Below are 27,627 nucleotides of genomic sequence, written 5' to 3' on the forward strand. Positions count from 1 at the left end.
AACGTATGGAAACAAATAAATATTAGCAATATTAACAGAATAATATAAAAATAATTATATCATTCCCTTTAAATTATTATTATACAAGATTGATATTGACATGTGTTTGACGTCAAAATTAGAACAAAAATTATATTACGCCTCTGCAAAAATTACTTGAGCTAGAAAACAAATAATAAAGTTTCATGGTTTCTTTATTTTCCATAAAATAATTGCATTTCCGCGTTATTTTAAACTGCCCAGCGTGATGAGTTAAAAGCCTGTTTTTTTTAAATAAATTATAGACTGATTAATCGATTAATTCACGGCGCATCGCGGCCGTATATTAATGTTCCGCGCCGACCTCGCAGTTTAGCATTATATTATGCGGTTACAACTGTGCAAGGGCAACTATGTGAAACACGCTTGCATAATCGATACGTGCGATTTCGGCATATTAACAGCGTAAGCATGTACATGGAATTTCCACGAACAATGGCTAGCGCCGACAATACGCTTCATTAAAAGTTGGAAACTCCGTAAAAAATACATAAAATGTATCATTGCCATTATAAAGTTAGTTGAATTTTAACATTTGTAGATGACATAAATTTTTGTATATTATCGTAATTATCGCGATTGTGTGAGTTCAACGTCATCGAGATATTCTACACGATTAAACACGAAACTGGATCATTTTTTCAGTAAAGATTCCGTTGTTATTTATCAAAATTTCATCATTATATTATTTTACGTATGCATAAATTTTGTCTATTTTTGCCGTTTTCAAGTTTTATTTATTTATGGAAATTTCTTCATTGCATGCTATGTTTATATTACGTATTTTAATAATTGTAAAATTAATAGATTTATAAATAAACGCTTAAATTGCATCATAAAAACTTCGTTTCGATACGCATTATTTTGAAAAACAATAATTACATCAATATGTTATGCATTTACACATTCCAGCGACTTTGCCAATTAAAAGAATATATGAGTGAGGTATACCCGTTATCTCTGTTAAATTGCAACAAATTCTAGCATGCAAGATAAATGTTGCGTGAAATTATCAAAACGTTTCATCGCTTGGCCGTACGTTCGACAAGCAAAATGTATTTTTTTTTTTTTTTTTTTTTTTTTTTGGGTTAGTTTTGAAATATCACTTTATTAAGTGAACAGTTACATTACGGTCGAATTTAGGCTGTATTTGAAAGATAAACGACGGCATTCCAGGGATAACGCGCAGACAATTGGCAGAAATCTAAAGTGACACTTTTCAATCTATAGCCGGTGTTTGCTAGTCAATCAAAAGGATTTCTTCACTGTCATCAAATTGCTTCACAAAGCGTCGGAAAATGAAGGCAAAATTATCTCTCTCGTACAATACTTTCTATTTCACATTCAACGTGTGATGCAAATACTAGAGTTTGTAAATATAATAAGTTTTAAAATACACTTCAGGGTGTCACTAAATTAGATTATCAAATAAAGTACGTCGGATATTTCGATCACCGGGCTATTTTGATGAAAATAAAAGACAAAGTCACAGTATAGTGCGCAGCGTAGTCAGAGACGAGGACAATGGTATGAAGACGATTGAGAAGAGCGATAAATTTTGATTAAATTTCACTCTGTGTCATATTGGGATCGGAATATATCCTCGTCATCGAAATAGCTTCAGTCTGTCTTATATATCTACTTCACTTCTATCACTTTGTCATAAAGTAATATTTTGCGTATCTTTCAAAATGCGCAATTGACTCGGATGTCATGTTCAAATAAAGCCATTTGATTTTTCATTTGTAGAATACATTTACCCGCGTTTCCTCGCAAGATCATAAAGAAGATGCGAGCACATGTACGTAGCGAAATATAGTTTCACATTACCTGTTATACATAAGGACGTCAGGTTTCCACAGCCGATGCGGCGGTATTCTGAGGTCTCGCACGCCTCCATAGTCCGAGACGTTCCATCTCATGTTCACGTCGTTCCATTCCTGTAATAAAATAAAATTACACAAAATTGTACACAAACGAGAAATTGTGTCGTCAGTTTATAAAATTGAAACAAGTTTCTCGAGTATTTTACGTGCAAATCTGTAGAATAAAAGTCAAACATGTCTTGTGAAATATATTACAAATTTTATGAGCAATAGCTGTCTGTAGCTTTTCGAAAAAGTTCCTTTATCGATTGAGAGTTAACGAACAAACTGATTAAAGAATCTTTGAAGCAAAACTAACATTTCGTGCAATCAATAGGGAACATGAATGTTAACACGCGCACCTCAAAATCACGTTCGAATCACTCGCTGCGCTCTCTCTGAAACGATGTTGACGCTATCGATTTTTTAAGCGGCAAGTGCCGACCTTCGCTTTTCGCGCAAATATTTTAGACTACATCGTATACGTCAAGTAAACACTACACGCTTTCAATTTAATTTTCGTCCGGGGAATTTATATACGTGCAACTTCACGAGACGAGTTCGGTCTTTTTGCTCCTATAATATACAATCTGCACCTTTGGGAAGCCGCATTATAAGTACATCGCTCTTGTGCAAATGGATTCGAGAAATTACTTTATATTACTTTTGTATCTTTCGCAATTTATCTGATTTCTACGATGCGTAATTTCAACGTAATAAACTCCTACGAAGCTTTTATCATCCAATAGAATAAAACATAATTATTAACGATAAAATTTTTACAAAAGATTAATCGTTACTTTTTAGAGTGTAATAATTGGCAATAATTTTTTGATGCAACTTTTAACCAGTACTTTAGCAACCTAATTACGCGAACGGCGGTTATTTTAGTGCGGAAGAAGAGGGCGATGTCCATCGTATCGGACACTGAGTATGAAGGGCGTTACGTGCTCGCTAATACTCTTCCCGCAGTTTTCAAGAACATTTCACGAACTTTCCAGGCGAGTTTGCGTGACTTTTCCAAAGCGATTTAGGAAAGTATTCGTGGTTCGGGGGCTCTTCACTTCGGATCTGCGGACCTTCCTTCTCTCGACAGAGCGGAAATGAAAGAGACAGGATCGATCCAGCTGGGAACGTGGCAATAACAGATCGTTGTACGTGTATTTTTTTATCGCATTACATTAGATGAAAAAAAATTATTCTCGTCGGAGAATCAGAAAATGAACGTGATAATGTACGTTAATTGCATCTTGAAATGTGCTAATTAAATGCTCGTGTCCTTTCTCATTGCCTTTTCAAACCGCGTTTTTTGTCTGCATTATACTTAACTTGATTATATTTAACTTATTTGAACTTCTCAGAAAAAGTGAAGGAAGCTATTATCTAAATGTAAGTTGTCCAATCACATCAATCCTTTAACTAATGAATTAAATTTCAGACATATTTACATTATAATAAATTATTTAAACAAGATAAAAATTTAAAAAATTAAGATTACTTTTAAAGTTATAAGAATTAAATTATATTTATAAGAATTAAAAAATATTGATTATTATTAAATTAGTATTAAATTTCAAAACTATCTTCTAAATACAATATTAATAATATATTAAATATTTAATTGAAAACCACAAGTAATTAAACGTAATCAGCGCATTTGCATAAATTAAATGTTAAAGGATAATTCATAAAATTATGAGCATATATTTATCTCTTCGTTATCAAAATTTCATTGTCGATTTATTGAACATTTTTTGTTGCATTTGCGTCAGGAGTTATTATGTCCATAACAATATACGTATTAAATAGATATAAACTTGCTACTAAATTGACTTGATGATTACGATCAAGTAATAAAACAGAGAAAGACTAGAGAAAATTACAAGAAGTTGCCTAAGATTTCCCAAAAGATCTTTCAATAAGATAGACTACTCTAGAGATATTTACGATACCATCTTTGTGGTACGCAGAGAGCTGAGATGGCTCCGCCGTACTCGATACCGATTACTGACTCCGATTGATTAGCTGTTGATGGAGTGCACTACGAGATAATTAATAACGATGCACGCGGTTCGACGCGGTGCGGCGGTTTGTGATGCCGCCGCGCATAGGCTATTATTATTATATAACCATCCACGCGCATGTGGAAAGCTGATGCTACTAATTGCCATCGCTTTGGTTTCATTAGTTGATAAGCGTAGAAAAGATTCTATGAGTTTCCCTCATATCTATAGAAAATTAAAAAAAATAGCACAAAGATACAGCTGCACGTTGTACATTTTTTAAATATAAATTTAATTCTTTGCGGTCTAAATTAATTGTTCATAAATAAACCAATTAATTTAATTAATTTATTTAATTTATCCTTATTTTAAAACTAAAAATTGTAAAAATATACTTTGTGAATTGCAATATTTTCAATAGGAAAAATTATCTAAAGATTCACATTTTTCTTTGTTTGCTCGAAAACTCTTTAAAGTTCTAGATTCCATTCAAAAATCTTGTTCACGTTCTATCCAAAGCTTGTCTGTCATTACGGTTCTCTTGTCTGAATGCATTCGCATTTTCCACAGGCAAAAAACTAATTGAGTCATCGGGCGCAGCCATTGAAGGCAAATCCTTCGCCTCTGAAGAAAGCATCTTGTCGACCGCAGAACAAAGCACCTTCGCGTTTCGCCAGAGCCAAAGACGACCTCGGCGACCCTCGGCCTCGGTTGCAGTCTTTTTATACACGATATCGTTCCTTATCGTCCTATGAAAAGCTGGATTTCCAAGTGCGAGCAATGATCCGTCCGTCTTCCACAGAGAAGACAAATACCGGCAATCTCGTTTCGCACTTTGCGAACGCTTCTGAAGAATGCGCCCTGGAGCGATGCGAGAGCCGGTGAGCCGGATGCAAAAGTAACCGGATATAGGATAAAAGTCACGGGGTCGGAACAGTAAGTGGAATTCCGTTGCGAAGCGCTTGCGATTTCGCGAGTCACGTGGATTCCGAACGAGGCGGCTTTCGAAATGAACGCCATTTACAAGTCACGCCTTTTGAGACGCGACCTATTTTCCGAGACGCTATTTTCACTGGAAAAGAACATTTTCGATCTACCTTTAGCGAGTAAAAAGACTCGCGGAAATATCATTCATGATTCGTGCATTACACGCCTTTATTTTACTTCCAACATCTTATCGTGTTTTGATTTCAATTTCTCGCGCCTGCGATGTAATTCCAAGACGAAGATATAATTTCTGGCTAGCTCTAATTGCTTCGCAATAGAAGTGATCGTTTGCGGCCAATTTGCTGTGTGCCGTTAAAACATCGCTCGTTCAAAAACAGAGGTACTTCGATAAAAGACGAGCGTAAAACGGTGCAACCGCGTAAAATAGCGCAAAGCTATAAAATCCAACAGCATCGCAAAGCATCTAAGTGTTTTTCAACTTACGACTTCGCTGTTCATGCTATTATACGGCTGGCAAAGAGAGATAGCAGAGGAGATAGATAAACAGAGTTAAGATTAAAAAATGTAGCAGGAGGGTCGTGAAACGTGAACATTATTTGATATTAAGTCCGAGTAACATGTAGCTGTGGTAATCCGCATATAATTCAGTATCTTTCATAAAGAATTTTCCAAACTCTTCAGATTAAAAAACTTTTTCGCAAAACTTCCTTGTGAGAAGTTGATATTCTTGATATTCAGCTCTGTGCTAATCAAACACACAGTCTTCATTTTATCACATTAAAAACGTGACGCTGAAATAAGCGTTATCACGTACATGCTTGTATATTCACCTATACAATTTCTAATCATTAAACAAATTTATAAAATATATTTTCTAATAATAATTAAATGAAATTTGCATTCGATGATTATGCAATTATGTAAAATGTAATTTGTCTTTCATTAACTCAAGAGAGAGAATATCCATCAAGCGTCCGTTTCTCTGCGCGATAATTATACATCGACGCAGGCGAAAAGTGGGAACTCTCGTGTAGTTCAGTGATTTGCATGTCTAATCCGGTCTTAGTTAGCATAGTTCCATAGAACGTGACCTAATATTCTTGCACATACCGTAATTTACGCTACTGTGGTGTATATATGGTACATATATCTCCAAAAACTAGAAATCTCTAAATGCGTCACACTATCTTTGATATCATCGATTTATTCAGCACAACTAGAGAGAAACATTATTTATCTCTGTGCAAAGAAATTATGTTAAGACTTTATCAAATGCTTGTCTTGCATTAATGCGGCTTTAAAATAAATCTGATTAATTTTTTCTTTACTCAGATAATTATAAGAAATACTACATCTGTAGCGATAAATTATCAACATCAGTCTTATAACAATTTTAATTTAGTTATCAATATGACCAGAAAATAATATCAAAATATTATGATTGCATTCGCGTCGTATTACACTCCATCAATATAAAAATTAAATTTTTTTCTGCGAGTTATCATATCATCGTATTGGCCTCCGCTTTTACTGAGGAAACATATAAATGTGTTTTATGAGTTTAAGGGAAATGCCTTCTATAACTCCATATATCTATTACCAGTTCAACTGCACGAGACAGCCGTACTCGGTCTTAGAAGGAGCGGGTGGCGCTGTAAAAATCGAGCATAAAATAACGGCCATCCTTTCTGTAACGACAATTACGTAACCGGAGGATATATGTCGCGGGACGAAATACAGCGAGACATTATCGCGCGGGACATTTTCGCCGGAGGGTCGAGACAAACGAGAAAGCTTAATCGAAATCGTCAACCAATCGTGAATTCTTTCTTTCCAAGAATCCGCGCTTTTTTCCCCAGCCGAACAATTTCAATGATACGAGAGGCACGACAAGGACGAGGCATTTTCGCAGGAGAGTCTCCCGGGAGAATTAATCGCGCGTTCGCGTTTTATACTCGCGAATCGGGAATTCGAATAATTTCGATTACCGTCGCGGAATCCCGATAGCCATTTTATTACATAAAACCGAGGGGGTGGGAAACCTTGCTCGGTAATTGTCACAAGAAGCCCCAATCCGCAATGTCACGTCATTTGCGATCCCCCTTCTCGTTTCCACTTTTCTTTCAATCGTTGTCGATTAAAATAACGAACGATTGAAAAAGTAACGGATTTCTTTGTCAAAGGAGATCATTCAACGAAACGTGATTCTCTCAAATTAAGATTGGGAGGGAGAAATTGAATCGCTCTCTCTTCCATAAATAAGATTTCACTCGTATTTATAAATAAGGTTTCACAATTAGCGAGAAAAATAGACACACAGCGCTCTTTGGTGTTAACTTTTTATGAGGCAAATATTAAAAAAAAAAAAAACCCGTATCGTAGCTTGTAATTTTTTAAACGTCAGTATCTCAACAATTAAAATTTTCGTTATTAATTTGCATCTCTTATTTTGCAAAAAATCTATTTTTAATGGCTTTTAGCCCAAGAATGATTAATGGTCACAACAAAACTCGACTCTACACTTTACAAAGCATTACGCTAACAAATATTTCAGTAGTTCTATTTTATAAAATATCTTTAAAAACAAAATAAACAAAACAACATTCAGACATATTTTATTAATACGCGACAAATCCGGAGAATAATATTCGACGTTGTCTCTATCAATGAAACATTGAAATTTCAAATGGATTATCTGGACAATGCAACAGTAATACTGCAGACCGCGATTGTTCCGGTTTATATTCGCAAGATGTTAATAGAATTAATGACCACATTGCTACGCGGCTGAGTCCCCGACTGGAAACCTCTTAAAGCATCTACGTGCATTGCAAACCAAACCACGATCTGTTCCAGCTCTATCAGCGCGTATTTATGCTACAGGAGCATTCGGGAGGCTAACGAAATGATCTTATGGTAAATGTCATGAAGTTACTGTTAAATGTAGAATGCTTCAAAGTGCTTCAAATTTAAAAAAAAAAAAAATTAGATAAAATTAATATTAATTAAAAAATTGACAGCAAGTGTTTTGATTTTATAATGCTGCATTCAGAAAAATAAGCGTTTTATAATAATAGCGTAATAAATTATTATCGAAAACATGGGACAAGTTAAAAAGTTACGGTAAAATAGTTTTTAATACAATATAATCGACTTTAAATTCCGCAACAAATCTGTCGCCGAACTTGAAATCTGAGCTTCTCGGATACAATTTCAAATGCATTACTATTGTTAGAATTTTAATTAAACTGTCTGTTGGCAAAATGCAATTTAGAGAGTTTCGGTTCTCTAAACAATACTAACGTTCCGCTGAAATATCTCAGTTTGTAATATTCTTAAGACGAAGACGAATCGCACCGACTTTGCAGCTAATCGTAAATCTTCGTTTTCTTTGCGAAGGACGCAATTACGGCGCCTTTCGAAGCACGTACAAAAGGTGAACGACAAAGGATGATGGAAGAGAGCGTTACGTTACAAAACGGCGTTGCCGGGATGCGTAAACACAGTGCGGTGTGTGATATGAGTTCATAGCGCTTTTATCAATAAACTACAATGAGCTTTTCTTGCACTGCAACTGACAGCGCTCTGCATCAGTAGCATATAAGGTAATGCAAAGTATTTCAAAAAGATGTACTAGTAATAGGAGCTCGGGGAAAGAAGTTCCTTGAAGAAACGTAGTGCCGGCTTATTCTTTGCGAAAGTTTCATTTCAGGTCTCTTTGTACCTTAATTTGCTTGTTTTCATGCACTCATACACCTTATGTACATTCAGCAGGCATCGTAAAACAAGACTATGTAAAAAATAAAATTTTGATTCCGACTTATTCTTTTAGTAAAATTTAGGATATGTATAAAATAAATTGAATATATATATATTCAATTTATTATATAACTTATATAATAATATCTTATCCTCGATGCCTCGAATCACGTGAACAGTTGAGCAATCACAATTATTCAATTTGATCACGAAAGGGGCTGGAAAATAACAGAAAACGAAAAGCACAAGGGGGACTACTATTCTCTTGCGTCATCGTATTCCACCACCGCGTTTATCGTGGTCGACGACAATTCACCACGACACAACCATTTCGGCACGAGTCACCTCCGGGGAGACGGGAACTCTTTTATCCGATGCTCTGCCAAGGCATCGAGACTCCCCCTCGGACGTGGATTTAATTTAACGAGAAACGCTGAAATTCAAACCACGCTTGACAAACCAAGTTCCCCCGTGTATATAATCGTACCAAAGTTCGCTGTTCATTATCTCTCTAATGTTGTCTTAATTCTATCTTTAAAGAGGAAGAGAAAAAATGGAATTCCGGGATCTGGCAACGATCAATTCATACCTCACAGATAAAATTAGATTCAGAGATAGCATAGCGAGTAAAAGATGTAAATATATTTTCAAAATATTAAAATAAATAAATATAAATTTTCTTATTTAAATAATTAAATTCACATGAATAAGGCGAATAGAATATACTTTTTGTTTCGTATTTTCAATTTTTTTGCACAAATCTCGGATCCTCTTGCAGAAACAATTATGTTTTGAGCTTCAAAAAAGTTATATTTTTCTCAAAATAAAAATCGTATAATTATTGATAAAAAATATACTATCAAAGCGAACAATAATCAAATATAAATAAATTTAAATAAATTTAAGTGGTAAAAGTAACGCTTGGGGCAAGCAGAATACTAAGATGAAAGATAATGGGATACAAGAAAGTAGAAGCAGAAAATGTATGTTTTAAAGAATATGCAATGAGATGCAAATAGAGCGGTAAGGTGAGGAACAGATAAAACGGGAAAAACTTATTGTGAAGTTATACATAAGGATAAAAGAAGACTATAAAGCGAAAAGCACATCACACGAGAGACATCCCGTTCTCCCTCATTATTCCCGTAATCTCTGCAGATATTTTTCACAATGGTATCACTGCAAAATGACGCCGCTCATTTATCACGCGATCATCAAGAATGCCCAATAAACAATATAGTGATAATAATGTGTCTCGCGCGGCGTTAATAAAACGCTTCGTTATCAAAAGCCGCAAAGTTTCATTAAACGTCACTAATTAATTATGCGAAGAAATTGTTAGCCGCTCATTATTTACGTTTAAAAAGCGTGTGTCTGATCGCGTTTATCTCCGTTTAAAGCTCGACGGCTTTTAATTGTCGGCGCCGCCATTATGGCACAGCGTCGGCCATTCTTGTAATTCGGTGAGTTAAAGAATCGCAGGTAATTAAGAGGCATCGAGGCTCTATTTTAATTTTAATATTCAGAATGCCGCGCGCCGCGTCCATTCATTGCTGCTTAATTAAACCCGTACAAGAGTCACTTCATTGTTATTAAAAGCGTGAAGAGCGTGAGGCGAAAAACGGAAGACAAAGCTGCACGACGGGAAAAAAAGCAGTGTACGACAAAAGCTATACAAAAACCGAAAAAAAAGAAGAAAGAATTAATTTAAATTACAATCCTTACCGCATTGTACTGCGAGGATTAACCCTTACGTAAGCGAGTTTCTTCCCTTTTCCCATGCGGCCCGAACCTTTTTAAAGTTAATCCCTTTTGTCATCCGCTTGCCCCCCCCCCCCCCCCCCCCTCTTCACCCTGTCCCGAAAATTTGCAGCGTCAGCGGATCGGCCGCATTCGCAGTCGCGGGCAGTCGTGTGCGTTTGCGACTGAGGTAGATTAGACCGGCAAACAGAAAAGTGTATTTACGAAGGTAACGTGCAGGGCTTCGAAGGCCGCCGCGACAGCACCTTAATCACGCTCGCGAGGCACGTATCGTATATTTATCCGACGGTAAATACGCCACTCGCGCGCCTTAGCGCACAACGTGTATAGATGCGCGTACAGGGTGCGCCCATTAATCGCGATCAATGCAAATGGAACTGAATACGGCAAAGTTCCGTATCATCCGCGGGATTTTCGCAGTGCGCAAGACGTCGTCTCACCACGACGTTTGTCTCATTCGATCTTGTCACATTTTGTTACTCGAGCGTGAAGTATGATTGATCAGGATCAAATATAGGCTTACAACTTGATCCATACGATAAAAGGGGATGCTATACCGTGAAAATGTAACATTTCTTGAGAAATATATTATCATTTTGTATCAATTTATCATTTTTACAAATATTTTTTCAGACTGACTTTGACTTATCGCTATTTTCTCTCAATTTTTTTTTTTTTATATCCGAAATGATGAAAATAATAGTTGGTGTCGCATTGCGTTGTTAAAATTAAAATGTCACTTATTTATCGGGTTCTGAGCTCACCGTATCGATTACGTTTTTCAAATTTACTGTGTAAGGTTAATATTGGTAAAGTTACACGATCTATCGTTCCTCTCCATAGCTGAAGTTACAAAACCCATCAAAGTGCCTGCGTGTCCGGCGCGGTTCATGCCATCGGAGCACGGAGCAAGGAAGAAACTTTATTAGATTCTTTTTACATCCCCGTCCGCGTCGCATGCGCCTGCAAAAAGCTTCGATCGCACGCAGACAGCGAAGGGATTACACATTGTAATCAAATGAGCGATTTGCTCAGCGCATACATACGTTTATAACATTGTGTCACAAATGCTCGCCTACGCGAACACGTAAAAAATGCAGGACAGAACGCAAATGAGAAAGAAATAAATGGTGGCTCATAAAAGCGCTGAGTAACTCGGGGCCAATATAAAGCGCCCCAAAGTGAAATCGAGCTTGGCACGTGAAGATCGAGAGCTTCGTGCCTCCGAGTTTACAGCCCGTCAGCGGTAGACCTTGACGAATGGCTGCGGAATTTGCTCGAATCGAATGGCTCCTGTCCTATTTGGCTCCGGCCTTGAGAATCAAACAGTCTAAGAGCCACCTGAATTCCTTTTCTCGCCCGGTGATTCTTCGAAACGAGATCTAAACACACCGCCTTTCCGCATCCCTCTCTGTAGCCCCGTGTCGTGAAAGCTCCTCCCTTATTTATTCGCCCGCGTTTCGAAGCACTTTGGGAGCACGAGTGCTCGCTGATTACGGCCCGCAAGGATAATCAGGGATCCGCAATGAACCCCGGATTCGCTCCGCACGCAGCGTTACAATGTGTGAGTTTGCGACGGCTCGCCGGCGAGATTTTACTCCCGCAGCTTATAACACATCGGTGCCCTTTGATCAGAGAGGTACCAGCAGCCACTGGCGTAACTCAATTTTCGGTCGGAGCCAGTTAATGCACCCTCGATTACTCAAGCGACCTGAATTTATCGGAAAACAGCACTCCGGTGTAAGGAACCCTCTTCTTGCCCCCGGCAAGGCCTGCGCGAGGTGTATCCGTGATAGCAAGTCGGAGAGACCGCATGTAACCACCGGCGATAACGACGTAATCAACATTTCCGCACTGGCGTCTGCGTGATGCGCGTGCAAATTTCAAACGCGCGTGCTCTGGCGTGTGTAAAGTTTAGACTCGCGTCCGTGTTAACATTAAACAGATTATTTTGATCTCTGCTATTTGAACAGTCAGTTAAATGGAATGTTACATTTCGGTGGACTTTACAGTAGAAATTGCTTTCTTTGACATATTCGCGCTTTTAGATTTGTATTTACAGTTATTTTCCCTGTTATTTTCTTTTCGAAACGTTACTCTGTGACAAATTAATGCTATTGATTTACTTATAATACAATATGATTAATGCAAGCTTAAATCGCGAGTCGTTCCAAAGTCGCCAATAAAACGTACGCTTTATGCCAATTTGTTCTCTCTTTCCAAGAAGTAATAAACGAGATCAGCAGACAAAGTAATTTTATAAAGAAGAATTCAGCGGCTTGACTGAAAGCAGCTTTTCATCACGGTGCTCGCATTCTGATCTTCCACGAAAACGTGCTTTCAGGGCTAATTACCTTTCTAGATTCGTATTTTGTTGCGCTCGTATCTTTTTCTTCAGTTCTCAGTTCGTTACGCCGCAGTATTCAGGGATGAGAACAAATTTTATTTCTTTCGTCGTCCTTTAATGAACCGCTTTTGATATTTGCGCAGAATGCGGCTTTTTATTCCATCGACCTACATTGCAAAGTAATACCGCGGAATGAGAAGTAAATAATTGATAGGAACATAATCCATTTTAATTAACTGTCTGATTGTTAACCGAATAAAAATGCTAATTTATATTCTAGGACACTCTAAATATTAACCGAGACGATGTGCAATTAGGATATTGTTCAGTGTTATAAGAATAAATTGTAAAATGTGAATTTTGTAAGAATATTTCGTTATCGTATAATTTGTGTGCAGTTTACGAGATATGTATAATTTACACATTTTGCGTACTTAAGCACTTAGGCACTTTTAAGTGCGCTGAGAAAATATTTACGAGCGACTACGTCGTCGCGTCCAATTTATTCAGCCACGACGTGGAACCTAAATAATTCATACTACGCATAAAATATGCCGTTGCAACGCGAGCTTTTAACGAGGACCCTTCGAAGGAGGCAACCTCACTCTTGAGAAGTTCACTAATTTCTTCTCGATCGCGTATATATCTCTTAGAGAAAAATACCGCATTCCTATGAACGGATATTCTCAAGAAATCTTACGTCAAGAAATAAAAACCACGATAAATTTATCGCATTTTTTACGTATTTCTGCGCTACAAACTGTCCTAAATTCCCCGCAGTTGAAATAGCATCTTATATTGTAGGACGTCGTGTATACTAAGTTTAAATTGCTACTGAAGAAGAATATCGATCAGCTTTTTCTTTCTACATATTTTAAATGTTTTGTTTTAAATTGCGGATGCTGTTAAAGATGTCCATTTCATTCTTAAAACGCATGAACAATCACGCGCAATAGCTGAATACATAAATCGACACAATCAACGGCAAACTTATATTGCATTCGTGTATTAATAAATGTATCGATAGCGCTGTTGTGCAATAACAATATAAAGAAAATAAGTTCCCTCCTTGCGCTCAAGAAAAAGTCGCGAGCTTTCCTCTGTTTTCCTACTTCTATTTCGAAATTGACAGTACATATTGGGATTCTTTTCCATTTAAAGATATAAAAAAAAATAAAAATAACAAAAAAAATATTTATGAAGTATGCGGTCAGTAGAAAGAGAAAAATCACTATCTTTAACGTTCAATTAAAAAATTGTTGCCACTTTTCGGAAAGTATGCTTCTACTCGGAGCGTTTTTCCAGAGGCTCTGCCAGATTGTTATTCGCGAATTCCACACAAAAGATAATTGAAATTGTTCGCGTGGGATACTGGATAGCCGGAAAGACTATAGTCGTGCCCTCTACTTCGGAAAATATTCCGCTCGTTGGTCGCTCTGGCGTACTCAAAGCTTATGACGGAGAAACAGACGAAGCGTTGCTTCCAGTCACGCTGGATTTGCACAGGAATTTGAGGAAGCGTATGCGCATCCATTGTCCAAGCGCGGAAATGTCTTCGCTAAGAGAGCGCGGTAAAATGGCTAATTGCGGATGAATAATGAGAGAAATGACATTCATCTTGTAATTCGTATACTTTTATATTCCGAGATGATATACGCAAAACACAAGAAGAAAATGAACGAACATTTCGATGGAAACCGCGCAAAATGTGTGCGATTGCGTAAAATAATTAAAGGAAAGTTATAACGAAAGTTATAACTGATTCAAATTGATTTAATACGTTTGTTAAATAATTTAGCGTCTTTGTTAGAATATACTAAAATAATCAATATTTTAATTTTCGCATCAAATAAAACATACCGAATTACTGAATTTCGTCAAGTATGAGCAATATATTGAAACAGTGATGAAAGAAAAATATAATAATGAGATCACCGATAAACGACCATTATCTGCTTTTATTTGTAATTAAACATAATGAAAGATATTACGATTTAATATAATTAAATATAAATAAACTAGTATACTATATTTTACATAAGTTTCATATCTTATTAAAATGAAAATAGAAAAAATCCCACAAGGTTGATGAAATTATACATAAACCTTTGTCCTAAATTCCGCTACAAAATTATAGATCCGAAGTGGACTTTAGCAAATCAAATTGAATATTGAAATTTCCGAAGAGCCGCAGGGGTACAAAATTAGTAACGGAGCTTTAATCTTTCGTTTAAAAGACAATCTAACCATTAAACTTTCCAGATCTATATCTTTGATCTTCATTCAGTCTTAATCCCCTTAGGCGGAAATCCTGTTACACCTACTATCCCTCGTACAAAGCGAAAGGAATGCATTTAAGATTTTCGTATTTAACAGAGATTTCCGCTGATTTATATATCTCTCGGGAAATTTGTGCACGCGATCAACTAGGGATTTTAACTCAAGTTTGTTTAACCAGGAATAAATATTTGATAAAATATAAATAAACGAACGCGTAACGATTTTGTACAAATGGTTGAGTAGATCGCTTCAAATCATTACAATAGATTATAATATTTCATTCATTTTCATTTTCTTATAAACCGCAAAAATTACAAAATGCTTTATTTTCACATATAATTGATAATTAAAAAAAAATTATTACTTTAACAAAATTTAATTTCTAAAGATATGATTTATAATCTTTCTTTCAATTTTCAGGTTCTAAAAAGCGAACAAGACCGTATGACGTTTGCGATGAATTTTACAGCGACCTAATTAATGATTTAATAATAGACGCATACCTTTTAATATCGAATCATTTTTTTTCCGCCGATATGGAGGAACGCGGAGAAAAAGCGCAATTAAAGCGGCGCCCCCGATGCTGTGAGCACTGCAATTAATTTTGCGGAGATATGCCGTGGTATTGATTAAGGCAGTGGCGAAATTAAAAGTAAGTCGATACGTGACGGCCGTTCACAATTCATAATATGCCGATTGAAACGACCCGAATGGTATTGGCACTTTTTTAGATATACGTTCCGATTCTTTCACACATCAAAAAGTCTTTAGCGAATCGCAAACAGCGTCCCAGTCGGAATATTGTAACTTTTCGCGAGTGTTCGTTCGACAGCTGCATTTACATGGCAACGAAAATCCATTCCTAATCAGTATACGAAGGCTATTGAAAGCGGGCCCGCATCGTATCGGTTCTCTTTTATACATCGCGGCGCTGTTCTCCCGCCCAAACCAGTGCAGCAACCCTTTGATAACGATATTGCGCTCTTTCATAAACGAATCCTTACCCGCGCTAAAAGGAAGAGAAATAAGGATGTTGAAGAGGCGTTGAAAAATTAAATCGACATCGAAACTATCTCGTTCCGTCTCCTACTGCACGCTTAATTGAGCAATTACATCCAACGGATAAACAGCGGCGCTTGAAATCGAGAGCCCTCGTATTTAATACACGAAAGTAAGTACTGCGACTTAGTACACTTAATTAAGATACTACAAACTTTATTCGATAATTACTGATTACGGATTATTTACAGATTGAACTTTGGAGGTGTAGAGCACTCGTTAATAGCCAAATCGAACTTTAATCGAAAGCTTGTAGTGTGAGTTTTCTTCACCGTAACTCTTTAACCTTTATTTAAAATTCGCCGTGAAAAGTTCCGAAGACCTAAAAAGGTCAGTTGCAAACTGCGCGAAATGCAAGCTGTCGCCGTCGATGTGCTTTTTGTTTTCTGCGACACTCTTCCGATGCATCCGAAAGTTTAGACGAAATTGCTTTCGCTTATACCTTTTCTTTTTTTAATCTATTTATGTTCAAAAATTATTTTGTTTTCTTACTGGAGAAAATACTATAGACACGTACACGATCGAGCAAGAATATTTTTCCAATCTGATTCCAATTTTACAATTTCAAATATTTGATACAGCGAGCAAATACAGCGAAATCGAGTTTACCTAAATCTAAGCCAGGTGATGTTAGTTCGGCACTGTAAGTCCTGCCGCATTAAAACGAAAAATATTGTAGGATTTTTTTTCCGCGCGCGACACACTAATTCGAAAATAAAATACGAATCTCGAAAGCATTCGAACTTTCGCATCTTCGATTTTCGCACATGCGTAATCATTTCTTTTCGCATTCACGAGTCTCAAGTGGGATGTGCCGAGTGGATGAACTCACCTCTGAGTGTATGTACAAAGTGGAGAAACCGCGAGACGGAAGGCGGAGCATGAGAAGATGCAGCGTGTGGAAAAAGGAAAAAAGAAACAGCTATCGCGTTGCGAATGGAAGGAAGAAAGGCTCTGACTTTCCTCATAATACCAGTCGGCCCATTAAAGCTCACCGGGACTCGCGGAACATGCTAGTGTTCCACCCTGCTCAAGTGCCCCCCCTCTCTCTCTCTCTCTCTCTCTCTCTCTCCTTGAGTCGACCGAAGAGCTACAATCGGGCGCGAAGAACTTTTCCGCCGCGATCGTGAACTTTCTCCGCGCAAAGTGGAAATTCGTCTACTTGGAAGGGGCTCTAAAAGATTTGCCGGTGCAGTGGATAGTGTGATCAAATAAAAAGTAACCGACAAATGTCTCGCAAAATATGTATATAATATTAATCAAGCTATAAAAAATAAATATTAAAAAATGAATTCTTTTAGAGATATTAAAAAAAAAGATAAAAAGATAAAGCCTCTCCTAAGCTTGCAAAGAAAAATAGAGAATATTCCAGCTCGAGAGACTGTTTCTAAATTTAAAAATTAACGCTGCTTGGGCGCTAAATATAATCATTTTTGACACGCGTTCTAACGTCTGCGAAAAGTCGCATTAGTCACGGTTCAGGCGTGTTATTCGCATACTGACGCGCTTCCACGTAACACGTTGTTCTACGACGCGGAGTTTTATATTTTATGTCGCGCAACTCGCACTGGTTTCCACCCTCAGTACGTAGTAAAGTACACACCACCGCCCGGGAACTTCCCTACGCGCACCTATACATTATTTTCGCCTCGCGTGATTTATCGTCCCTGCAGTGGTAATGGAACTTGCGAAACCTGTCCGACATATACATAAGAAATTGCTTACCGTGATATAAATGTCGAGCGGCGACAAGCCGAGCAGTTTGCATTAAGAAATGCAATCTGAGAAACGTCCGATAACGACGTTAACTTGGCGAACAATCGTCGAAATAATTTTCACGGTAATTTACTACGCACTGAAAGTGCCAAGGAGACCCCCCTGAGATTCGTGGCGACGTAATATCGCGGTATTACGTAGTACGCACGCTTACCTTCCCCCTCCCTGGATACACTAGATATATTATCCAAGGGAAGATACCTAAATGATCCGAACAAGGTATCTCCATTATCTGATAGTGTACAGAATCCCTGGGCAGCCATTTCGTCGCACCCGCGCACAACTATCACCCACCTATCGGAAGAAATTACCAGATTTCGCCCCGGGATAGCCGCGCGTGAAACGTGCAAATTACGAGACACCCGGTACGTGTTGCGCTCGCGCCATGTATTTCGCACGTGTTGGCTGCCGGCGACTTTGCGGTATCGTCGCGCGAGTTCGCATTCCCCGTTCCATCAGCCTGGGCAAAAATTATGCAAATGCATTTCCTTCGCGCGTCCCGGCGCATACAGCCGATGAGACCGAAGTAACGAAACTTTATGCAACGTCGTCTCGTAGCGCCCGCTTTCGGATCGCGCTGCATTTCTCTCCGCGAGAGAGCCCGAGTCTTCCACTCCCTTTTATACTCTAGTCTTTACATAAATTTCAGCGACGATCATCCCCGGCGTAAGACGGAATAGCGAAGCGGTGTATTTCGATATATAGATACAACGGTGATCTGACGCGAGCCGGTTAAGCGAGAGTTAAACTATCGATCCGCACTGCGTACACCATTTCTGGAATATTCGGATATTAGATAATTATTCGTTCCAGCGCAATTATGAGCCAATAATATACTATTAAGTTACTACTAATAGAACAATGATGATTTCAATTTACAATAACGATCATACGGGCAGATAAATTAGATTTCATGCTGTTGATATCAAGCCATCGTGATTTTTATTTGCAAAATTTTACACACAAACATTTATTTTTCCCAAATTGACCCATTGTTTAGTTTTTGCGAGCTATATGTTAATAAAACATATTGGTCTATGGATTGGTCTATTAGTCGAATTGATATACTCAGATCGAAATGGTTTTATGAGTGAGCGCAAATATCAAACGTTTGTAAAAATATAAAGGACACTTAGCGTACAAATAGAAGTTTTTAATCGCAATTTTTGTGTTTTACTAATGTATACGCGATGAGGGATAATGGTTACGTCATGCGGCTACGCGACATAGGTTTGGAAATAGAGTATCGCATACTGCGCGTAATTTAATGAACGACCTGCAAGGATTAAGTTAATAATTTCCAACGGCCGTAATTGCAAATGTCGAATGTGTTTGCAACATTTGCACTCACTGCGCCAGGATATAATATATCACATAAGTCATTAACTTTGAATTCGCATTACGAGTTAAATTTTGATATTTTAACAGAGCTGTTACGCAAAAATGTTGTTAAAAAGGTAAATTATTCTACAAATTATTATTATATTTTTCAAGAAAAAGAATTTCTCTTTCATATATCTTTATTATAACCGACCCAGATAAAACGCGTGCAGTTACCCATCAATGTTGAAAGTACGAGCTTTGCATTTTGAACATGAGAAAGTAAAATGTATTCCGTTCTTCGTGGAAGATAGATTTAATTTCGACTCTTCTCTTGCATTCGACACAAGTGCATCTGATAGCGACGTTACCGGGAAATATACAACATCATATCGATACACGCAAATGTCGAATGTCCCTTGAATATCTGCGTGATTTATATTTGCAAACGTATCGGCTTCTTGAGTCAAATGCAGCTGCGTGTTACTTTTGTATGCATTGGCCGTCACCGAGAAGCACGGAGGAAAGATTAAATAGCGAAAGAAAGAAACTGACGTATCCATATCTTCGACATGATAGCATCTTCGAAATTGCAAATGCTAAATTTACCAAACGCCATATAACGTATATACGTCTATTTTATTAACTATAAAACGCTATCTATATATACATTTCCAAGACGTACATACATTTTCTTTTTTATTATAAAAAAGCATTTTGCCTTCAATGACTTGTTTTGTTAATTAATTAATGCTAAAAACAAAAAGCTAAAACTAAAAACAAAAAGATCAATTACTGCAATTTTTCCAACTGTTTATGATTTATCAAAAATATTTAAATTAAATTATATTTTAACTTGATATATTTTTACGCAATTTCTTTTCAATTTTTTCAGATATAGACCCACGAAAGACTTATAATTATAATTATAAAAATATTCAGTATTCTACACTGCAGAGAAAAATTAGTGCAAAATTACAACCACGATAGTAAACCGACTATTGCATGTGTAAATTTTCACGTATGTAAATTTAGAGTTTGCAGCTAAAATTAATTTCTAGTGTTGCAATAAATAAATATATAGGTACACACACACATATATATAGTATATGTGTTTTATAGATTAATAATCCAATTTATCCAAAAAACTTGATTTCAAATTTACTTGTGTGGCACACTGCGAGTGAGTAAAACAGAAGATTGTAAATTTATTTTACTTAAAATAAAAAATGTAACTATATAATTTATAGAATATTACTGTTGTACTGCGTAATATATATATATATATATATATTTAAAAAAAATGGATAAATTTACTCAAATAATAGATATAGAAATAAAAAAATGTATATACATTTAAGATTAATAAAATATTCTATTACTTGCGTAATTTTCCATATAAAATAAAGATATATTTACACACTAAAAAATAAAATTACATGATTTTGTATATTTTTGTCATAAATCGTATAATTTCTATATCTATTATTTGTGTAAATTTATCAAATTTTTTCGTACATAAAATTTAGATATATAATTCAGGATTTGTGTTAAAAGTAACGGAAAAAACGATGATGCTTTAAGAAATTAATTTAACACGAAGACAATAACGAAATAAATTTAATAGAAGGTTTGTCGTCGAGCAAATCCGGAATATTAACTCACAGCCGCAAAAGGTTAAGGTCGCCGCGGGCGAAATTAGGGCCAACCGGCAGCGTAACGATCACGACCTTCGCCCTCGGCGTCGTCGTTTCAATTGTCAGCTGCGCCAAAGGGCGTAGCGCGTCCGATATGGTGCGATCCGTCAATCAGTCGAAAACGATCGCTCGGTAGAATCGTCAATGCTCGAATTTGGGTCATCGCAAAGCTTTCGTGAGCTCGCGCGGAATCGACCCAAAGCCGTTCCATAAGCCGCGAAAAATGAGCAGCGACAAGCGCTTTCGAACGAATCGGAAGCAGCTCTTTCGAAGGAAAAAGAAATTCTGTCGTAGTCCTAATAAAAGTATGCCTTCGCCTTCCGAAGCTCCGTGAAAGTAACCTGTTGCGGTGACCCTATTAATAGTTCGGATCCCGATAAAAATTCGACCCCGCCAGGGGGAAACCCGTCACTTTTATATCGTACATCTTGAAATCTATCAATTCGATGATGAAATCGCAAATGCGACAACGTGCGGAAACAACGAGAAATGCTGTTCGTATAATCGGTTGCAAACTATTGTTGACAAAAAAATAGTCGTTATACGTCAAAACGGTTTTACGACGAAAACGTAGTGATAAGCTGAGTGATAAACAGAGCGTACGATAAAATGTAATGTAACTAGAGTACGTCACGTGCAGTTTATGACGATATTTTTGTTCCCCGCGTTTTTGCACAACAGCGCGAACGGTAACTGCTTGATTTACATGACGCGACTATTCCGCGAGAACGATTTGGGACGCCGGGTAAAATCGGGGCGATGTGTAACACAGAGTGGATCACTCTTAAATACACTCGGAACAATTGTAGATCGAACGGGATTGTCGCTCGATTAATGGAACAGTAAAGATCTTTTAAAAAATGACCGAGGTAACCTCGACGAATCTCGCGTCGTTCGTGTAATTGGCAGCGATCAATCACGGCGACGTCGCAACTCGTTTTATTTTCTGCGAAAATTTCAAGAAAATTAGAGACTTACCAATTTTAGCCAAAGATTCGTGATGAGCAACTGGTTCTTCTCGTCCTGCAAAAATGATTAAACATTAATATTGCATTGAAGGATTGCATTTGTTTTAATATGCAAAGTGTTTTTTTTTTATTGTTCAAACAAAATTTGCTCACAAACAAAAAATTGATAATTATTAAGAATAACTGCATATGTATGGTCATTCATAATTTACAGAATGTAATATTTGATACTGATTGAGAGAATCAATTTCTCAAAGAAATTGTAAACGGAATGAGTAAAGTATATATAAAAGTAAGTCATTCTGTAAATAAATATCTAAAACTCTGAAAAGTAAATTAAATTTAATATATTTGTGTGAGTTAATGTTATATAAATACATAAGGTTTCTATTTTAAAAATAGACACAGGCGTATTTTTGAAATTTGTCCAACGCAAAACGAATTAACGTGCTAGAAGCGGCTTCGTAACTCATTATGCAGTTTCATATCGCAATTAAAAATTGCTGTGGAAGAGCGCATGTGCATTTAACAAGGCTCGTGAAGACAAAGGACCTTCATTGCTCAGAGTGTTTGCAGGTTGCATAATAATGGCACACACACAGCGTGTTATTTAATCAATTGTACGTTGTTAGCGGAGTAAATTATTTGCGCATATTTTCGCGACAATTATAAATTTACTGCAATAAATTCCCGAGAGCAAACGTGCAAGTTTCTTTTTATGAATGATGCGGGATTAGATGGCAAAAAATGTCCGTGCAACACTATAAATTACATGATATTATACATGAGCGCGATAAATATGATATTCTTTCTTTTGGAATTTTTCGAATTTTTTCAGCCATAAATTTATATTATGTTAAAAGAGAGAAGAAAAGACATTCTCGTTAAAATGTTGCCAGTAATATATTTTTTTTAAACTTTATACAATGTCATAAAAGCGTTCGTTTAACAAAATAATTAATAAAATGTATTGTGTGTGTTATGTACTATTTAATAAATTGTCTTTTTATCGTAGAAATTATTCACTTATAAAACTTCTTAAGTCGTCAAATATATTTCTATTAAAATCTCGTTTTCACAAAACCAACATTTGTTCTTTTTTTAGAATTTCTTCAGAAGTGCGTCAGTGCAATATTTTTCAATAATTAACACTATAACAAGGCTAGAGTGATCCTAGAGAATATTCTGTGTGTTGGCCTTTATCAGTTTTCGCGTACCAATTAAAGCCAGTAACTCTTATAAAAACGTAGATTGTTTCAAGCCATTCGTTACTGGAGACTAAACGACAAATCGAATTACATCACAATCCGTTAAAAAAAATAGTCAACTAACGAATTCGAAAAATTCAATATGCCTTTGAAAATACAACACATAAATAAAAAGATTTTATTAATAAATGCATATAGATACATGTTGTAATTATGATTTTTCTCGTTATAATGTGCTATATGTATGAATTCGTTACAACAAAATGTATTTTAGATCAAATATTGAAAGTAAAAAACTGTATAAAAAATATTCCCCTTAAAAACCTTTACATGGAACTCTATATAGTTGTTACAAATTCGTTGTTACAAATAAAAAAAGATATAATTATACATTATCTATAATGTTATAGATAAACGAATAAAATCCTTTTTGATTTAAGAAATCCACTACAATTATGCAGTAAATTTGTAATATAAAAAATTGCTAAAATTAAACTGTTTAATTATCCAAAGTTTTAATGTAATAATAAACAGAGTTTTTAAAAGTAAGATTTTGATGTAATACGTATAATTTTTAATATTTGCAAGTTACAGTTACGACAGATTTTTCATAATATTTTATAATATTATACATAAAATGATATCATACAGCAGCATTATGTTGCAAATAGAGAATGGAAACACACGAGTTTATGAAAAATAAGGTATATAAAAACTTAGAGAAAATGTAGAAAACAAGAAATAGTGTATCTTCGAAAGAAGCGTTGTTTTATATCGTATCCGCATGTCGAGAGAAACATTCCGAGGACAAATACGGCGCATATGCGACGAGTGAGTGTATGCAACGCGACTTCTTGACGTACAAAATGAGACTGTCCCCAATATAACGCTCAGTTCGCTATATTGCCGCTATTTTTACTGCCGTCGTGTACGAAATTTCCGGTTTCGCTCGTTCGCATTGCGCATTGTTAGCCTCGTCACGTAAGGCATTGGCTTTCGGGTTTCCCGTGTTCAAACCGCGTTCTTATCCTGATTACGAGCGCGTCTTGCACGAGGAATGCTCACCTCCCGAGAAGCTGCATTCCCGTGTCTCATGGGAGGCCTGCATCCACGAAGATGAGCTTCGATATATCCTCGAAACGTATGGCGATACGAGACATGGATATCGATCCTTGTATCCGGAAAGCGCGCGAAGAAGGAGGGTAGGAACAAGGAAATAATATATCAAGTTGTACTACGAAGAATGGCATCGCACCAATAAAGAAAGATTTTCAGATCGTTCGACGTTGGAAAAATTAATCAACAAGTATTTTGCAACTTTATGAAAATCAAAAAACTATTAAAATTTATCTGAAATTTTAGTACAATATAATAATAAGTAAAATCTAATTTACTAAAATAAAATTTTTAATAATAATTATTATTTTTTTAGATACTGAATTCTCGATTATACGATGCGGAATGTTTTTCTTCTTTGTAATGTAAAGTAATGCGGGATATCTGAACGTTATCGCACTTGATTGCGCCCAATAGCGTAAAATAAAGCACGTCCATAAAAGTGTCCTTTACTTAACTCCTTAGGAATTGATACGAGATACAGACGCCATTCTATTCGCGCTTATCGCCGGCAATCCTATAATTACTTGCGCCCCGATAGCTCGGCGATTTTCTAAACTTGTCATACATCAACGAAGTTAACAATCGGCTTTCTTCGCCCTGCGGCGTTCGTTTTCGGAGCCTCCCGGTCCATTTCGTGGAGAAAAGTGAGCTCTGAGTTTCCCGCCGACTTATCCTTTCGTCCGTCCGCGAGATAAACTGTTCCTCGATAATTGGATCTTATCGTTTAACCTCGCCCTTTTCAAAAACCACCGCTCAAAGCCTCGTCTAAGGTCGAGGTTAATCCACGCGGTCATTACTTCGCCGCATTCCCTTGCATAATTTAACGTCTCGCTGGAACTTTTCATTGCCGACCGTGTTCTCCAAGGACCCACTGGTCCTTGTAAGCTAATGGGACCATAGTCGCGCACGTTTCAGACAGCCGCGTCTCATCTTTTAACACTGTCGCTAATTTAACTGCAGGATTGAGCGAGAAATATAATCAAATCTCTGAACTCATACTGGAGTTATTTTTAAATTGACAATGTTTCTTACGCATTTGCACAGTTAACTCATCTTCAGTGTAAAATCTAATCCAAGTAAAATCTACTATTCATTGAAACTTTTCAATTTTAATTTTTAGCTTTAAATTTGTATAGTCCTAAATCATATGTGCGGATTAAAATAATATTTGATAGAATAAAATTGAAATAACTTAAAATTGCAGTTAAAACAGAAGAAACGTAAATACAGAGAACAAGAAATTAAATAAAGGTTCTACTCCGCTTCGCGCACTATAACGGTAATCAAATCTTCGATCCGGAGAAATTTTCATTCCGCGCCAAAAGTAACGGCACTTCGTTTTTCTCGTCGACTGTCGAATCTCGCAGCGCGATATCGCCTGGACCTGTTCCAAGGTACTCTGTTTTTCTGAGCATCGAATCCACCAACGGAATTTTCGAGTAGCCCGGGGCAAATACTTGAAGGTTTAACAAGCTGTCGTCCACCACATAACTAAATGAGAACGAGAAAGGCAGAGAAAAAATGTCTCACCGCACCGTAACGGCCCACTAAGATTGTTCGAATGCCAAAAAACAGACCGGCGGAGAATCTCGTTTATCTTTCGCAACTTCGCTTCGTGCAAAACGCGACTAGACTACTCCGAAGAAAGTCGGGCGAGTGCGCATAATGAATGGCTCGTCACCAGAAAACGATCATTAGCTCATGTTCATTTCCGCTATCAAATATAGTGAGACCATATGCTGTTAAAAATAAAAACCCAAATGAACATTAATTATAGTACATTTATCAGCTACTGATTACAATATTTAAATATTATAATCAGAAACTCAGAATTTATTTCGATTAATTGAACACGGTAGCTTGCACTTAATACATGTATAGTAGATAGCGCTTTCACGACCGCATACAGATGCAGATACGCAAGCGTTGCAGGTATTCCGGATACTGATTAGGAAACTATGCCGAGGGTCGTTTCAGGACCCGCCTGCGATATGGCTTAGCCGCGATTGTACAGATTTTATGCGACCAAAGAGAATGTTCAGAGAACCCGCTCCGACAAACTGAACACCGCCGCAGACTATTGCGGTCACTTCAATCAACCGCACACAAGCCCGATTGCGTCTATAAGGGAGGGCCCGGTATCTCCACTCGACACGTGCGCCGAGCTAACTTGCCCAATGATGCACTAAGACCACCTTGACCTCGATTATTATTCTTTATGTAAGAAATTCACGGAGCCGCAATCGGATCAATGATGATACTTTGATTGGCGTTCTGCAGAGCGATAGCGGATCAAAGTGCTCAAAAGCTTCAGACGAAAACTAATTTCAAGGTATCTATGCAGCTTTATAGAATTTTTTTCGAGCTTTTTCCGCGCCTTTTTTTACAAAGAAATACAACGAAATCGTAGACAAACGTTATAACAAAAAGAGAGTGAATTGAAGCGCAGCTTCAAAATTAAAAAGCGCACATTTCTGTTTCACGTTTCACGAATCGTTCTATTGCACAATCACACATGTATGGGCCGTATATTGATGACAAAGAACAATATTCAACGTGCACTGGCACATATTGAAATTTCAAAGTTAAATGTTCCGCGAAGTTGCCGAAGTTGGATCACGGAGAGAGTAACAGAAATATATACGTTACTGTAAAGTTAGATTGGCTTATACGAAAATAACTGCAATTATGTGAATTTCCATTCAAGGAATTGCCAGCGAAAATGCTCACGGAATTTAACGTACTTAGCGCGACGTAAAGTATTCCTGGGGACGTAAATAGAGTTACCGCGAAATGGAGCATAATTTGCTTCGGACTCGACGAACCTGAGTATCCTAATCAATAATGTTTTAACTCGCTTACGATTTAACGTAAATATGTAATGGCAACTCAAGTTACGATGATATACCTATGTATCAAGTTTTTCTGATTTTCGTGTTCAACGTTAAATTTCACACAAAATGCCTTTGTTCAGATCAATAAGTCATTAATCGATATGGATTTGAATGAGAGTGAAAGATAAGACTGTCATGGTTGAAACGTAATCACAGAGATTTTGATTCCAATCAGCGAGTGTAATCGTTTTTGGCTGATGAAATGGTTGAAGGGAAATTCTCTCTTCCTCGACAGATCCAATATCGATACTTCGACATAGATGTCGATTTTAGTCAGTGATTGTAGACGTATCAAGTAACGAAATAGTCAAAGAAAATACTATCATCATGATGAATCAGAAATGTTACCTCGAATGCGCGATCGAGGATATTTGATGGCCGCGTCGAAAAGGAACAAGACATATATATAGTTGAATTAATAAAATTACCATGAGCAAGTCGCTGAAAGATGCTATTCTTTTCGGGTCGGCGGTTTTAAACCAAGTGTACCAGAAATATTAACGATCGCTCTAACGGCAGTGAAATATTAAAGAGGCTGCTAAGACGACTTACACAGCACAATTCCACATTGCTTTTCAATATAT

The 27,627-nt window shown here is 36.8% G+C and overlaps 1 protein-coding gene across 4 annotated transcripts in view; it reads right to left on the reverse strand.

Annotated features, from left to right (window-relative positions):
* Window positions 1-27,627, reverse strand: part of LOC105678940 (neuronal acetylcholine receptor subunit alpha-7-like) — a 187,121-nt gene that overhangs the window by 42,312 nt on the left and 117,182 nt on the right. For 3 of the 4 annotated variants that reach the window (XM_012378670.2, XM_012378668.2, XM_067350930.1), the window contains 2 exons: window positions 21,833-21,877; window positions 1,870-1,979 (listed from right to left, as the gene is read on the reverse strand). In XM_012378670.2, coding sequence (XP_012234093.1) covers window positions 1,870-1,961 — 92 coding nt within the window. In that variant the 5' untranslated portion in view covers window positions 1,962-1,979; window positions 21,833-21,877. The remainder of the gene's footprint in view (window positions 1-1,869; window positions 1,980-21,832; window positions 21,878-27,627) is intronic. The other variant, XM_067350929.1, reaches the window with a different exon arrangement.

The sequence above is a fragment of the Linepithema humile genome, chromosome 3 (assembly GCF_040581485.1).
Source record: "Linepithema humile isolate Giens D197 chromosome 3, Lhum_UNIL_v1.0, whole genome shotgun sequence".
In the NCBI taxonomy this organism is placed as follows: Eukaryota; Metazoa; Arthropoda; class Insecta; order Hymenoptera; family Formicidae; genus Linepithema; species Linepithema humile.